Source organism: Giraffa tippelskirchi, chromosome 5, assembly GCF_054371585.1.
Source record: "Giraffa tippelskirchi isolate mGirTip1 chromosome 5, T2T-mGirTip1v1.2.pri, whole genome shotgun sequence".
NCBI lineage: Eukaryota > Metazoa > Chordata > Mammalia > Artiodactyla > Giraffidae > Giraffa > Giraffa tippelskirchi.
In genome coordinates, this window is record NC_137279.1 from 193,473,451 (window position 1) to 193,489,401 (window position 15,951).

The 15,951-nt window shown below is 58.9% G+C and overlaps 1 protein-coding gene across 8 annotated transcripts in view; it reads left to right on the forward strand.

Annotated features, from left to right (window-relative positions):
• The window catches only part of SNED1 (sushi, nidogen and EGF like domains 1), a 73,974-nt gene that overhangs the window by 44,106 nt on the left and 13,917 nt on the right, over positions 1–15,951 (forward strand). For 6 of the 8 annotated variants that reach the window (XM_081490528.1, XM_081490531.1, XM_081490530.1 and 3 more), the window contains 11 exons: positions 4,138–4,251; positions 4,784–4,897; positions 5,234–5,347; positions 6,148–6,261; positions 6,648–6,944; positions 8,418–8,601; positions 10,639–10,751; positions 11,526–11,807; positions 12,896–13,040; positions 13,111–13,193; positions 13,951–14,106. In XM_081490528.1, coding sequence (XP_081346654.1) covers positions 4,138–4,251; positions 4,784–4,897; positions 5,234–5,347; positions 6,148–6,261; positions 6,648–6,944; positions 8,418–8,601; positions 10,639–10,751; positions 11,526–11,807; positions 12,896–13,040; positions 13,111–13,193; positions 13,951–14,106 — 1,716 coding nt within the window. Of the gene's footprint in view, positions 1–4,137; positions 4,252–4,783; positions 4,898–5,233; positions 5,348–6,147; positions 6,262–6,647; positions 6,945–8,417; positions 8,602–10,638; positions 10,752–11,525; positions 11,808–12,895; positions 13,041–13,110; positions 13,194–13,950; positions 14,111–15,951 lie in introns of all 8 variants that reach the window. The other 2 variants (XR_014053706.1, XM_081490532.1) reach the window with 2 other exon arrangements.

Genomic DNA, 15,951 nt, shown 5'->3' on the forward strand with positions numbered 1-15,951 from the left:
GGTGAGGGACAGTCCATGGGGCCGCAAAGGGTCAGACACGACTGAGCACGCACGCACCATTCTTAAGTTGGGTTGTTGTAAAAACAGTTTGATATTAGAAAAATTTGCTACACTAACCAACTAAAGGAGGAAAGTCATATAAGAATCTCAATGAATGCATAATAAACATTTGATAAAATTCATACCTATTCATGTAACAAATTCCTACCAAGTAAGAATTTTAAAAGTACTCCTTATCCAGATAAAAAATAATATGATACACACACACCTTTCTAGTACCACGTGGTGTAATACAGAATTTACTGGAGGGAACACTTAAAAAGGAGAAACAGCAGAGCCCACAGAGCCCCCCAGGTGCTCACCAGCCCACAGGGAGATGTGCTTAGACCAGGCATAAGCTAGGCTGAGCACACGATTACACTGAAGCACACCAATTATACTCCACGTGTTTACAGAGGAATGAGGACAGGTTACACCAGGAGAGCTATGGGCCCTCCCTGGCAGTTGTGGTTATGACTCCGTGCTTCCACTGCAGAGGGCACAGGTTCAGTCCCTGGTCAGGGAAGCTCTGCGTGCCGCATGGTGTGGACAAAAAAAAAAGGAGAGGAGGCTGTGGACCAGTGTTCCCTGATCCTTATTATACAGGAAGATCTGGAATTCAAAAGCTGCTCTCTGTTGAACTGACTCAGACATGCTGAGCTACCAACAGGAGGAAGGAAACTAGCTTCTGAGGCAGTTTTACAATGGGTCTCATCTAACCTAGAGTAGACATTATCCTAAGTGGAGAAACAGTCCCCTTAAAATTCAGAACAAAATAAGGATGCCCATTATCACTAAGTCTAGTCAATATTACATTGTCAGCAATAGCCTATGCAATAAAGTTAAGAAAAAGTAAAGTCATGAAAATGCTAAAGGAGGAAGTAAAAATGTTAGTATTTATAGCCAATATGGTTGCCTTTCAACCAAAATAAAACTATATAAATGATAGGAAATGTGATATGTTTGGTAAATATAGGTTATTATAACAAAATTCATTGCATTTTTATATATCAACAATAAATAATGATTAAATGACATGTTTTTTATAATTTATAATTAATTATAAAAGACATGTGCAGATGAAACCAAAAACTGATTCCTTGAAAGGATCATAAAAAGTAACAATCCTCTAGCTAGACTAATCAAGGAAAAAAATAAAAATCAGCAATATCAAAATGAAAAAAGAGACATCGCTAAAGACTACTATGAGCATTTAAAGGGCAAGGAGATATTGTGAACAACTTCAGGCCAATATATCCTGCAATCTAGAAAAAATGAAGAAAGATGCTAATGACCACAACTGACACAAGAATAAATAGACAATATGAAGAGCCTCATATTCATTAAGGAAATTTAACTTGTGGCTAAAAACTTTCCTGCAAAGAAAATGGCAGGACCAGACTTCTTCACTGAGTTCTGTCACACCTTTCAGAAGGAATAATACCACTACCCACACAGCTCTTTCAGAGAATGTAGGAGGAAAGAACCCTCCTCAGCTCATTTTATGAGACCAGTATCGCCTGTATACCAAAACCAGAGACACTACAAAAAGGAAGTCACAGGCCAACAATATTCCTCATGTGCAAAGCACAAAAATCCTAACAAGACATTACTAAAATCCAACCCACTGTTACATCAGAAGGCTAATACAGCCTGACCTAGAAGGATTTATCTCAAGAACAGTTTAACATTTGAAAATCAGTAAATGTAATTCACCATATTAGAAAATAAAAGGAGAAAACCATATGATCATCTTACTAGATGCAGGAAAAGTCACCTGACAAAATGCAACTATTATTTTAAAAATTCTTAACAAACTAAGAGTAAAAGAGAGTTTCTTTCCCCTGATCAAAGGGCGTCCATGAGAAAAATCAACAGCTAACAAAGTGCTTACGGGTGAAAGACTCCTGCTGTTACCAGCAGTAAGGCAAAGGTGTCCGTTCACCAGTGCCTTCCACCATTGTCCTGGAGGTCCTAGACCATGCCATAGGCAAGAAAAGGAAGACAGCATGTCTATCGGGCAAGACGTAAAGATGACATGATTGTGCGCACAGAAAATTCTAAGAAATTCTACAACAGAAGCAACAGAACTAATAAGTGAATTCAAGTAAGTCACAGGATACAGTGTCAATACACAGAAACAATTATATTTTCATATTCTAGCAGTGGAAACTTGGAAAATGAAAAAATATTATGTACAATAGCATCAAAATGATAATTTTTATATATGGGAAATGAATTATAGACATAAATGTAAAAGCTAAAACATAAACTTCTGTAAGAAAGCATATGAGAAAATCTTCATGACAGCTGGAATAAAATGGTTAGGCTAGGCTAAGTCACTTCAGTCGTGTCCGACTCTTAGCGACCCCATGGACTGCAGCTCACCAGGCTCCTCCATCCACGGAATAGTCCAGGCAAGAGTACTGGAGTGGGTTGCCATTGTCTTCTCCGATAAAATAGTTAGGTACTCAGAAAATATTACATTGTTTCTCCACTTCTCACCATACCCCAAAATTCCAGAAGTATTAAGGACTTACATGGGTTGTTTTTTTTTAACTATGTAGTTTTGTGTAGGAAATGTAGGTTAACTCTCTTTCTGGCCTTAAGGCAGGGAAAGGTTCCACAAAACCCACTAAGTATAAAAGGAAAAAATGGACAAATTGACTAGTTAAAAATTAGAAACTTAAATTCCTTGGCCTTAAGAAAGTCGGGCCTCCCTTGTGGCTCAGCTGGTAAAGAATCCGCCTTCAATATGGGAGACTGGGGTTCGACCCCTGGGTTGAGAAGATCTGCCAGAGAAGGGAAAGGCTACCCACTCCAGTATTCTGGCCTAGAGAATTCCATGGACTATATAGTCCACGTGTCGCAAAGAGTCAGACATAACTGAGTGACTTTCACTTATGTATATATTATATGTTATATGTACATACATGTTATATGTACATATATATAATACATATGTATACACACACACATATATATAATCAACCCAATAGGTATAACACATGAGTAGGAATTTCATAGAAGTAAACAACATTCCCTTTGTCAGTGATGTGCAAAATGCAAATCAACAGTACAGTGAGATACATTCAGTTGGCAAAACTTCTGAAGTCTAAAAAGCCCATATATTGGTGAGAATATGGAAACAGGATTTGTTCTAAATTGCTGGAGGAAGTGTAAACTGGTATAAGCACTTTGAAGACAATTTAGTAATTTGTCAAGTTGACCATTCATATAAACTGTGTCCTAGAAACTGTACTGCTTGATAATTTTAAATCTAGGGAAAAGTCTACACCAGGAGATGTGAAAGACACAGAAGCTTTGTTTCAACAGCAAGAAATCTAAACCCAACCCCAAAGCCTACCAAACAAGAGAGATAAAGTATGGTATCATCACACTGAGGAATATTACACAGCAATGAAAAAGGACAACCCACAACATAGAAACATCTTATTAATATAATGCTGAGTGACAAAAGAGTACCTTAACCACAATATCCTATTAATAAAGCTCATAATAGCAAAAACAAAACGGTATATTGTCCAGCATATTGGTAAAAATTTAAACACTAAGGAGGCACAGAGGGGATAACCACAGAAATTCAAGTCACAAGAAGCGGGATGTGCATGTGAGCAGACGAGCCAACCTTCTCGGCCCCCAGGTGTCATTCTGTCGGTACCATTTATTTACTTATTTGCATGTTAAGCATTAAAAGTAAACTGTTTTAAGCTGAACATCGTTAATTCAGGAGCAAAATTCCCAGTTTCTAAAAACTCCATGGTGAATATTTCAAAATGAAGGCCTGGCCCCCAAGTGTCTCGGTTTCATACACGATTGTTACATAATGGACACGGTGGGGTCCTCGGGAGCATCCCCAGCCCTTCTCAGAGGTGCACCTCTTCCCCTCGGGGGCCCTCCTTGGGGTCTGGCCTCTCCTGGCACCAGGGATGCTGTAGACTTCTGTGCAGACCCTCTCATCAAAGCTAATGTGCGTCCCTCTTAGTCCGGCTTTGAGTCATCCTTGCTAACAGCAGCAACACTGCTTTATTCTCGGGGTCCCTCCCGGCGCCGGGCACCCGGGCTTTCCTCGCTCAGAAGTCGACGAGTGCCGATCCCAGCCGTGCCTGCACGGAGGCTCCTGCCAGGACCGCGTTGCTGGGTACCTGTGCATCTGCAGCCCAGGGCGCGAAGGAGCCCACTGTGAGCGGGGTAAGACGGTCCCGGCCTCCGGCGGGCCGGCCACTCCCGTTGAGCTCCCGCGCCCTAGCACGGGCACCTCGCCCAGCCACTCCTCGCCCTGTGCTGGGGTCTGGCTGGGCGCTGCTGCTCTCTTGGGCCCCTGCCGGCTCTGATGTCCACAGGGACAGCGGTTTGTAGATACTCTTGCCTCTAGTCCCCCAGGAGGATTGAGAGCAGCTGACAACAGCTAACCCTGACCCTCTCCCTGTCTCCCATGGGCTCTGGCTGGTGGGGGGCGGGGGGATGGTGGGAGCAGAGAAGGTAGGGTGCCGGGGGCAGATCCCAGCCCTGCGTCCGAGCCAGAGTTGGGGGAGGGGAGGCCCCATGAAGCCTGCTCCCTCAAGCCTGTGCAGGCCAGGCGGCCACAGAGCCTGGGCAGTGAAGGCAGGAGGGACCCAGACAGGCTCCATGGGCACAGTGAGGGCAGGGGAGGCTAAAGTCTGGGGCACAGGAGACCCTGGGGCGGGCCCATGCAGCCTCATGTTTGTGACCCTCTCCTCAGAGACAGACGAGTGCCAGGCGCAGCCCTGCAGAAACGGAGGCTCCTGCAGGGACCTCCCAGGGGCCTTTGTCTGCCAGTGTCCCCCCGGTTTCACTGGAGCCCACTGTGAGACAGGTAGGGGCTGCTCTCAGGGTCCCCACGTGCCGCGCCCTCACCCACACTCACGATGCCCCGGACACCCAGGAAAACCTGTTTCCAACAAGCACAGACACTGGGCAGCTCAGAGCAGGGGGTGGGGACGGTGCCGGGGACAGGCTTCTGGGGGGAGGGACCCCAGCAGGGAGGACGAGGGGAGGGCCAGGCACCTGCCAAGGGTGGGGGTCGCGCCCCCGCCCTCCCCCTGCCCCCAGCGACCTCGCCCCGCCTTCCCTTCCCTTCCTCCCGCTGTCCTTTCCTCCCTCCCCCAGACACCCCCTTGCTGCCCTGGCCGACTCTCTGGGTGTTCTCCAGAGGTGGACGCCTGCGACTCCAGCCCCTGCCAGCACGGAGGCCGGTGTGAGAACGGTGGCGGGGCCTACCTGTGTGTCTGCCCAGAGGGCTTCTTCGGCTACCACTGCGAGACAGGTGGGCGCCCCCCTGCTCCCTGCCCGCTGCACCCCTGTCCACCCGGCTCCATGTCCAGCCACAGGCGGTGCCGCCTCAGGGGCCTCGCGCTCCCAGTTCCTCATAGCGAGACACTCTGCCTCATGAGCTCGAGTAGGGCCCCGCGGGGACCGGGCACTGTCGGAGGGTCCCTCCGGGACGAGGCCTTCCCTGAACACGGCCTGCAGCAGCCCCCACTCCACCGCCTGCCTCCCCAGCGCCAGTTTCTCGGCTCAGTGCTTCTCCCAGCTCGCAGTGTGTCTCCCCAGGGTGCGCTGGCCTAACCTGTGCTGTCCCCAAGCGTCCTCTAAGCTGGGCCTGAGCGGCACTGCTCAGATGTGCAGGGTGGACGGGTTCTGGGCTTCAGCCCCACCACAGGGCACAGAAGCCAGCCCAGCAACAAGCATGGTGTGGACGGTTTGTGGCCAGAGCGCCTCACTGGGGCAGGGGGCCCTGTGGGCCCTGGCCTGGAAGCCTGGGGCTGTGCCCCAGCCCCAGCACAGACACAGGCTGTAGAGGGGCTGGTGTTCTCAGCTGCCCCCCAGGAGTGGTCACCTTGGCTTGGCTGGGGTGGGCCAGCCTGGCCTCTCTGTGGGGCCCCTGGCAAGCCCTGCCCCTCCCCCAGAGAGTGTCCCCCATATCTGCTCCCCAAAGGGCCACCTGTGACTGCCCACCTACACCCCAAAAACACACCAACACAGGACCAGCCCAGGGCCAGCATCGAGGGCCCGGGGGAAGGTGTCTGGCCGGACTGCCACACTCACTACTGCCTCCCCCCACAGTGAGTGACCCCTGCTTCTCCAGTCCCTGCGGGGGCCGTGGCTACTGCCTGGCCAGCAATGGGTCCCACAGCTGCACCTGTAAAGTGGGCTACACTGGCAAGGACTGTGACAAAGGTGAGGCGGCGAGGGTGCCAGCGTGGGGGCTCCCCTCCTGCTCAAGGGCTGCAGACACCCCGCAGGGGGCACAAAGAGCCGAGCGGTCCCTGGGGCAGAGTGTCCGGGTGGCTGCTGCCCCAGGCGTGCCTGGGAAGCCGGGAGGAGAATATGAGCCCGAGGGCAGCATCTGGGCAGTCCCACATGGGCACATGCAGGAGACCCTCCAGGAGCTGCTGCCAGACGCCAGAGGCAGGCGCCAAGGCGGGCTCCGGCCGGCAGCTGCCCACCTGTGCCCCGGGGCAGCCAGGCAGAAGGGCCAGCAGGCCACACCTGCCTGGGGGCTGGGACGTGCCCGGCTGACAGCTGACACCCCCCTCCCCTTGTTCTTGACCGAAACCCTGAAGAGCTCTTCCCACCAACGGCCCTCAAGGTGGAGCAAGTGGAAGAGAGTGGGGTCTCCATCTCCTGGCGCCCCCCCGAAGGCCCAGCCGCCAGGCAGGTGCTGGATGGCTATGCAGTCACCTACGCATCCTCAGACGGCTCCTCCCGCCGCACGGACTTCGTGGACAGGGGCCGCTCCTCGCACCAGCTCCGGGCCCTGGTGCCCGGCAGGGCCTACAACGTCTCCGTCTTCTCGGTCAAGCGCAACACCAACAACAAGAACGACATCAGCAGACCCGCGGTGCTGCACACCCGCACGCGTGAGTGACATGGGCTGCCCGCCCCCCAAGGGCCCCGCCACGGCGTGCCCCCAGCAGGGTGGGTGCCAGCCAAGCCACCCCTGGTGCCTGCACCGGCCAAGAGGGCCCCTCCTCTGAAAGAGAGAGACGGTGACAGGGTGAGGGAGGGGGCCAGGGAATGCAGGGGGGCCCCTGAGAAGGTGCTGGGACAGCCATGGGGTGAGGATGGAGCCTCCCTGGAGGCTGGAGCAGAGGCAGCCGTGGGGCCGCAGGGAGACCGTCTGGGCGTACTGCCCTGAAGGGGGTTGTGCGGAGAGGCTGGGCCTGGCTGGCTTGTCTGCTCCTGGGGCCGTGGGGGAGGGGGAGCCCCAGAACACTCCCATGATGGTGGGTTGGTGGGTGCGGGCTCAGGGAGTCAAGAGATGGGGAGGCTGGAGGAGGGAACGAGAACTGGGCAGTGGCATGACCGCTGGCCATGTTGGGAGCCCCTTGAGGGTGGCTGGCGGGGCGGGGCAGGTGGGCACAGGCAGGCAGGTGGGAACAGGCTGGTACATAGCACAGGTGGGCACATGTGGACAAATGAGCATGGACGGGACAGGTGGCCACGCGCAGGCAGGTGGGCATAGGTGGGCAGGCGTCCACAGCCAGTCATAGGAGCAGGGCACGCGAGGCAGGCATGGCCTGCTGGCCAGGTGAGCAGGAAGACGAGGGTCCTGGAGGACAGAGAGGAGCGCCTTCTAGGTTCCCTCGGAAGGAGGGCGGCAGGCATCCTGCAACCTGGGCGGATGCTGACAGCCAGGACGCTGAGGCCAAGTGTGAGGAGGGACGAGGCCTCAGGATGGGATGTCCTGGGGAAGGAGAGCACACGGTGCCAGGAGGGTGGCCCCAGCGTTTGACAGAAGAGCCTCGGGGGCTGGGGGTGGACAGGGCCATCCTGAGCTCGGCTTTAGCGAGACGCCTTTCGAGGCTGCTCAGGGTGGGCTCTGGAAGGAAGACAGCCTCCCCCGCGCCATCGGGGTGGGGGTGGGGGACCACTTCCCGCAGACCAGCTTGGCACTCTGGGAGCTGGAGGAGCCCTCTCAACTCCCTTGGCCTGGGGTTCGTCCCCTTCCCTGGCATCAGCGAGGCCTCTCCTGGCTTCTCCCTGGCAGGCCCCAGGAGCCCCCAGATGGTGCAGTCACGGTCAGTGCCACCAGCCAGCCAGGGAGTCAGGAAGGCCCCACCCTGCCCCCTGGCAGGCCAAGACCACCCAGGGCAGCGCCGACAGCAGCCCCTTTGCAGTGACCCTGTCCCGAGGCAGTGGTCCAGGGCATGTCCACCTGCCCCCAGTCCCCACTGGACTGAGGGACACCTTCAGCAAGCCCAGGCTGGACGGGCCTCTCGGGGCCACCTCTGTGCAGGTCCCCAGGGCCCTTATGAGTCCCCTCTCCAGTCCCGACCCCACCCTCCAGGGGTGAGGAGGGGCCACACAGGCTGCTCGCCCACTATCCCCAGGACCCCGCCCCATCGAGGGCCTTGAGGTCGCCAACGTGACGGCCAGTGCCATTTCGGTGAGGTGGGCTCTGCACAGGATCCGCCACGCCACCGTCAGCGGCATCCGCCTGTCCATCCGCCACCCTGAGGCCCAGAAGGACCAGTCCACTGACGTGGACAGGAGTGTGGACAGGTTCACGTTCAGGTAACAGCAAGGGCATCCTCTCCCCCTGCCCCACTGGGCTCCTGCTGCCCTCTCACCCCCAGCCCCCTGGAGGAGCAGGGTCGTGTGATCAGTCCTGGTCCCCACTGCTTCCTCGCCTCCTGCAGGCCGCCAGACTAGTGTCAGAGTGCCCGAGAGAGCAGGGATTCTCTGGACTCTGCAGATGGCACCTCTTGCAGACAGGAGAAACAGGCCACCAGAGGCCAGCCCAGAGCTCCTCCAGCCCGAGTCACGAGACTCCTTGCAAAGGGAGAAGACAGAACCCCCTGGGCTGCCTGACATTTTTACTTTGTTCATATACATTCAAACCTTAAACTGGCGAAGGACCGGGAAGCCTGGTTGCTGCAGTTCATAGGGTCACCAAGAGTCGGACACAACTTGAGCAGTTGAACTGAGCTGAACTGAAACTTCTTATGCCTATTACATATGATATACCGACAAAACTACAAAGTAAAATTCAAATGAACATCAGTCATTCAGAATGACTGATGACTGAAATAAACATTTCAGCAGCACCACAGGGAAGCCTCAGACCCCCGGCCTAGGCCCCCAGCTCAGGGACGCTCCCAGACGGCGGCCCGTGAGGGACCCGTGAGCCACTCAGAGCTTCTGACCCAGGCAGGGAGGGTGGGCAGTGCTGGAGGGCGGGGTGAGGAGGGAGGGCGGCAGCTGTGACGTCCCCGCCAAGTTCCTGAGCCTCTGACCACAGCTGTGGAGGTGGGCTCAGGGCACAGCTCTGCAGCGTCCAGCCTGGAGCAGCCTTGGTCCACAGCTGGGAGAGGGGCTCTGGAAGGCGGGACGGGCAGGCCACCGAACCGCCTGCACTGGCACATTTCCCGTTTGCAGACTTCTCTCCATGCTTTCTGTGCGCTTCTGTCCTGCCGGGTGGCTGGCTATGCTGGAGACCATGCCCCCTTCCCTTGTCTGTGGAGTGGGGCTGTGGCTCCTTCTGCCCACTCCCCAGGAGCAGCGGGACAGAGACACAGTGGGGTCCAAGGTGGGCACTCCTGTGTTGGGGTCCCCAGGGCCATCCCCTTGGCAAAGCCTCAGGACACAGAAAGGATATAAAGCGACGTCAGTGAAAGGAAGAGGCGGGCGGGGACAGGTCAGGGACCAGGCGTGAGCTTCCAGAGCCCTGCCCACACACGACACGCTCCCCCCACCCCCAACACAGCCCATCCCCGCCACCAGCCAGCATGTACTTTCCCGGGTAGCCAAGGGGACATATAGCACCCAGAGCTTTTACCAGGCAGGAGAGCAGGGGGAGTCACGGGCACCTGAGCCTGGAGAAGGTTCCAGAACCCCAGAGGAAGGGATGCTCAGCTGGCAGGAGCCTCATTGTGCACAGACATTTAGGGGCAGGGAGACCCTCTCCTCCCCGAGGGCACTGGGGACCCTCAGAAATTCCATCCCAAGGGGGCGGGTGGGCCTGCCTGTTAGCCCTTTTCCTTCAGTTGCCCTATGCTGGCCTCTCCTGTCTGAACACCAGCTTCCAACCACACTGCAGCCACCCCAGGCCTGTGTCCTGTCCAGCACTAGAAAGAATGACCAGGGAGTAGCTTCCTACTCCAGGAGCACGCAAGTCTCAGGCCACAGTCTGGCCTCTGTGGAGGCTGCCTGGCCACCAGCCCTGGGACGACCCCCGCCTGGGTCACACCGGCCCTGGGACAACCCCCGCCTGGGTCACACCGACCCCAGGACGGCCCCTACCAGCTCCAGAACGACCCCTACCTGTGTCACACTGGCCCCGGGACGACCCCCACCTGGGTCACACCAGCCCCGGGATGACCCCTACCAGCTCTAGAACGACCCCTATCTGTGTCACACCGGCCCCGGGACGACCCCTGTCTGGATCACACTGGCCCCGGACGACCCCCGCCTGGGTCACACTGACCCTGGACGACCCCCGCCTGGGTCACACTGGCCCCGGACGACCCCCACCCGGGCCCCACCGGCAGAGGAGCCATGGTCTGAGAGCAGAGCCATGCTGTTCCTCTCCCTGGCCTCCCTTCCCCACAGGGCCCTGCTGCCAGGAAGGAGATACACCATCTGGGTGACGGCCCTCAGCGGGCTTGGGGGGCAGGAGCACCCCACGGAGAGCCTGGCCTCGGCCCCTGTGCACGTGTGGACCCGTGAGTAGAGGGGTGAGGGCTCAGCTCCCTTCTGGAAGATCCCCTAGCCCTGCCCTCAGTCTCTGAGTGGCCGCAGCCCCAGAAAGCTGCCCTGGCCACGTGCACGCGTGCCCAGAGGTGCCTGGGAAGGCGACTGCAGAAGGCTGGGCAGAGCCCCAGCTGGGACGACCTCCTGAGGCCGCCCTCATGGTGGGTGCTCCCAGGCCCCCGCCAGACCAGGGTCGCTGAACAAGGGCAGGAGGAGAAGACAGCAAGGGCGGGCAGGCTGCCCACCCGGGCAAGGACACCCGGCCCTCCCCTCCCCTCCCTCCCCAGCACACAGGCTGTCCAGGCACAGGGGGGGCAGTGAGCGGGGGTGGGGAGGGCAGGGCCCCTCCTGGTGGGGCAAGCAGACAGCAAGGGTCAAGTCCTCACTCTGACCGTGGGTGTGGGGTCCCTGGCCCACCCTCTGCCCATCTAGCCCACTCCCCTACCTACATCCCAGGAGAAGGTGTGCGTGGCCAAGCTCAGGGGGATGGAAAATGCCATGCGGGAGAGCAACCTGAGGGACTGAGCTGGGGGTGGGGGAAGGGGAGCCTCACGAGGTGCCTACTGTTCCCAGCCCTGAGCAGCTGCCAAGGCCCCTCCACCCGTCCTCGAGGACACAGTGAAGTCTGTGACAACCCAGTCTGGCCTCAACGAGGCTCCAGCACTCACGTCAGATCTTTAGTGTGTCCTGGGTAGAAGACCCCACCAGCCCCCTTCACTCCCCTCCCCTGCTCCATGCTCATCCAGGGCCTCTGCCGCCAGCCAACCTGACCGCCGCCCGAGTCACGGCCACCTCTGCCCACGTGGTCTGGGACGCCCCCACTCCGGGCGCCTCTCTGGAGGCCTATGTCATCAACGTGACCACCAGCCAGAGCACCAAGAGCCGCTACGTCCCCAACGGGAGGCTGGTGTCCTACACGGTGCGGGACCTGGTGCCCGGGCGGCGGTACCAGCTCTCAGTGACGGCCGTGCAGAGCATGGAGGGCGGCCAGCTGCACAGCGAGCCCGCCCACCTGTACATCATCACCTGTGAGTGCGGCCCCAGTGCAGTCACACTGTTCCAGGCGCGGACAGGCAGCCCAGAAACGGCTGTGTTGGCACAGAACTGCATGTGTGAGAATGGGGGGTGGTTCCTGCACAGCTGTGCTGCATCAGCGAGCTGGCAATTGGGAGGCATAAGCGTCTCGCACCTGCCCTCACACTGTCCGCCCAGGCTGACCCCAGACGGTGAGCAGTAAATACAGGCATCACCTGAAAACAGGTGCCCAGAGGCAGTGGCAAGACCCATGAGGCTGGCAGCATGGAGGCAGGCCTGGGTAGCAGCCTGGCAGCCAGGCCTGACCCACGAGGAACTGCTGGACAGCACCCCAGAAAAGAGGGACATGCCAGCCCAAAAGGGGGGCTGGGACAGGCAGGAAGGGAGTTCACGTGGACAGATGGAGATGGGAGCAGCTGGGGAGAGGCCCACGGCCAGTGAGAAAGCAGGTCTGCTCCCAGGCGCTCGGGAGGCCCGCCCGCCCGCCCGCCCCACGGGGGTCTACACAACCCCCTTACCTGTTCCAGCTCACAAGACAGTGTGTCTGGATGGTGAGGTGCTGCAGGGAGGTGGGCAGCAACCTGGGCTCCCTCGTCTCCCAACCCACCAGCAGCCTGCCCTCAGGGCACGAAGCACACTTGCCCTGAGACACTGAGACCAGCTCAGCCCCAGACCCACCTGCCAGGCGGACAGGGGAGGTGGGGCCCCTCTGTGAGCTGGTGGGGGGAAGGGGCCTGCAGGTGAGAAGGGCACCCTGCCCTGGGGTTGGGGCAGGCGGCACTGAAGGCCGCAGCCAGGTGACACCCACCCACAGAGGAGCTGCACCCTCTCTCAGGGTGTGCGGGCTGTCGGTCTCAGCCCAGGTGAGTCTCAACGGGGCGCCAGGGCCTTGCCTCACCTGCAGGTGGAGAGCCCGGGCCAGGGTGAGAGCTGGAACCAGTGCCTGGACAACCCCCAGGCAGCAACCACAGCTCTGCCTCGGGCAGAGGTGGGGCTGGGCTGGGGCACACCCCTCTTCAGCCAGGCATAGGGGAGCCCCAGACCAGCCCACACGGCCACCCCTTCCTCCACCCGCCAACAGCCCCGAGGGACAGCGCTGACAGACGATGGCACCGTGACGGACTCCCCCAGAGGGCGCTGAGAACACGCCCGGCCCCCGCACGCCTGCCCGAGCTGCGCCTGCTCAACGACCCCGGTGCCCTCACGCCGCCGACCCAGGCCCCCAGGTGCCTGCCTCACCTGCTGCCCCCGAGTCCCCGGCCCAGAGCCCCTGCTGACCCGTGCTGACTCTTGCAGGTTCTCAGAGCTCGTGGACGGCAGAGGACGAGTGAGGGCCAGGTTCGGCAGCTCACCCAGCAAGCGGGTCACTGTGAGATCACGTGAGTGGCCAGGCTGATCCGGGTGGCCTCCTGTCCCCAGCAGGACAAGGGACGAGGCCCCTAAAACCTGGGCCCAAAATGTCCCCAGCAGAGGGACCCAAAGGGGTCAGAAGTCCAGAACTCCAGGGCCTCTGTGAAGAGCCCACGCCACCCGCAGGCTCCCAAGGAGCCTTCCCAACACAGCTGTCCACGCCAAAGGGACAGGCTGCCAGCAGGCACCGGAGATGGACAAGAAACCTGTTAGGAGCACATCTGAGTGAGGACACCCCCCACCAAGTGCTGTTGCGGGAGCGAAGGGTCCTTGGACCGGCCGCACCAGCCTCAGAGGCTCCAGAAGGGCCGAGCGCGTGGTCTGGCTCAGGGTAGAGAAGGTGGGGGAGGAGGCGCTGTGGCCCCTCGGGAGCGGGAGACGCAGGGAGAGGGGAGCAGGCTGCGACTGTGACAGGGAGACGGCGCGTCAGCCAGCGGCCCAGGGTGAGGCAGCACGCTCAGCCCTCTCGGGCCTCTAGTGACCCTCACCCAGCAGGCCGTGCTGAGGACTGGCAAGACAGTCAGGGCTGGGCTCTGCCCGGAGAAAAGCTGATCCTACCAGAGGCGGTGCCAAGACCCACTCGGACCCCGCCACACCAGGCCCTGCAGACGTCCCCATGCCCTGAGGGAGAGAAGCCCCTTTCCGGAAGGAAGGCAGCCCCAGGATGGGCCTGGGCATGAGGCAGTGGGTTCGTGGTCAGCGCTGTGGCATCCTGGTATCTCCTAGAACCCACGGCTCTGGTGCAGCTGGAGAACGTGGAAGAGGTCCCCACGCCAGCCAGCCTGGCCCTCCAGCTCCCAGAACGCAGCGGTGACAAGGACATGGAGAGCAAGTCAGCAGGAGCGGCTTACAGGGCTGACCACCCTCAGAGGCCTGAGGACGGTAGGTGAGGAGGGGGCTGCCCACAGTGAGGAAATGGCCGAGCACTCCACCTGCCAGGGGCCCAACATGACACGCAGGCAGACGGGGTTGGGCCTGGGGACTGCAGCGCCCGGACGCTGGGTGCTCCCTGCAGAGATGGCCCGCCTCCCCCAGAGGTGTCAGGGGGGCAGATGGCAAGAGGCAGGAGGGCAACCGCGGGGCGGGCTCTAGCTGGAGGTCACCAGGAGGCGGCCGCTACCCGGGCTTGGCGAGCAGGGACCATCCCCCCAGGCCATGCTCACAGGGCACCTCCCTGCTGGGCAGCGCCAACAGGCTGTGTTCCTCCCACAAACCCAGACCCTCGTTCTGCCTCTCCTCCTGCTAGAGCCCTCGGGGCCACGTCCCTCTGCGGACAGCTCTAGGGGCAGGGGCCCTGTCTCCTGGTCACACCACAGGCCCAGACTGGGCTTGCCCATCAGCCAGCGCTCTGGCAAGGCAGAGCACCAAGTACCCAGGACACAGCCTCACCTGTGGCCCCCAGGGTACCATGGAACCTGGGCACACCTAGGCACCTGCGCCAGAGGTGTTTGCCAGTGGAGGCTCCCAGCCCCACAGTCCAGCACTCACTGGACGAGGCCTGGATGAGCCTGTGAGAGCCAGCCTGTGGCTCAGATGCAGCGTGAAGACTCTCGTGCGGCTGGTGTTTTGCAGTGAAAACCATTTTGCCCAAGGGTTTCCATGTGTCAGCCCTTTTAAATATTAGATGCTTCATTTCACAAAACTCACAAACCAGAGGGGCGTGGAATGGCCTCTCCTGGGTCCCTTGGAGGAGAGACTAGGGATGCTCCAGGCTGGGCCCGGACGCCACTGCCACCTGCAGTTTGCGAACATGGAGGACAAAGCCTTAAGGGTGTGAGATGATTCCAGGTGACGAAAGGACAGAAACTCTCTACTGGGCTCCGGGGGACAAAATTAGTCCTGGTCTTTGGCTCCCTGGTGGTTCAGACAGAAAAGAAACTGCCTGCAATGCAGGAGACCTGGGTTTGATCCCTGGATTGGGAAGATGCCCCTGGAGACGGGCATGGCAACCCACTCCAGTACTCTTGCCTGGGAAATTCCATGGACAGAGGAGCCTGGTGGGCTACAGTCCATGGGGTTGCAAAGAGACAAGACATGACTGAGCGACTAACACTTTGGGTCCCATCAGGCTCACGGTCCGATCAGGCCAGCCTCATCTCAGTGAGTCTGGTTAGCTTTTGCTACACTAACAGCCGTCAGCCCTGGCACCCACCCATGACCCAGAACACAAGCAGGGAACTGTCTCCTGTCGCTGTCCTCCTGGTGACCCGCGAGCCCCAATTCTGTGCTGCTGTCCTCTGCTCTACCAGAGGCTAGACGGCAGGGAAGTGTGAGATCTCTGCCCACGTGGTGCCTGAGCCACGCAGGCTCTCCTCAGCGGGCAGCATCTCGCCCAGCCTCCCGCGCACTCTCACCCTCTCAGCCCAGCACCTGGTCCCCCAGTGAGCGCACTCCAAGGGCTCCCGGGCCCAGCCTGCTGTTGTCAGCGGTGTTGCTCTGTTCTGCCCACGCCTCCTGGTTTGGGATGTGGACATGCCCACGTGAGGAGAGCCTGAGCTGTCTTCTGAGTAGGCCACCAGGCTGGCCTCCTTCCAGCAGCAGGCAGTGCAGGGTTTGCCAGGTTTCTGGATCCTGTCAGCGGGACAGGTGTGAGAGCACACTGGGCCCTGGGGGTGCCTCTCAAGGGCCGGCGCGGCCAGCGGCTCACCGTGGCCCCTCCCGTTTCACTGCCTGTCTTCCCTGGGCCTCTGTGTAAAAGGCCCGCTGTCCCGTGGGGCCAGTCTGGGC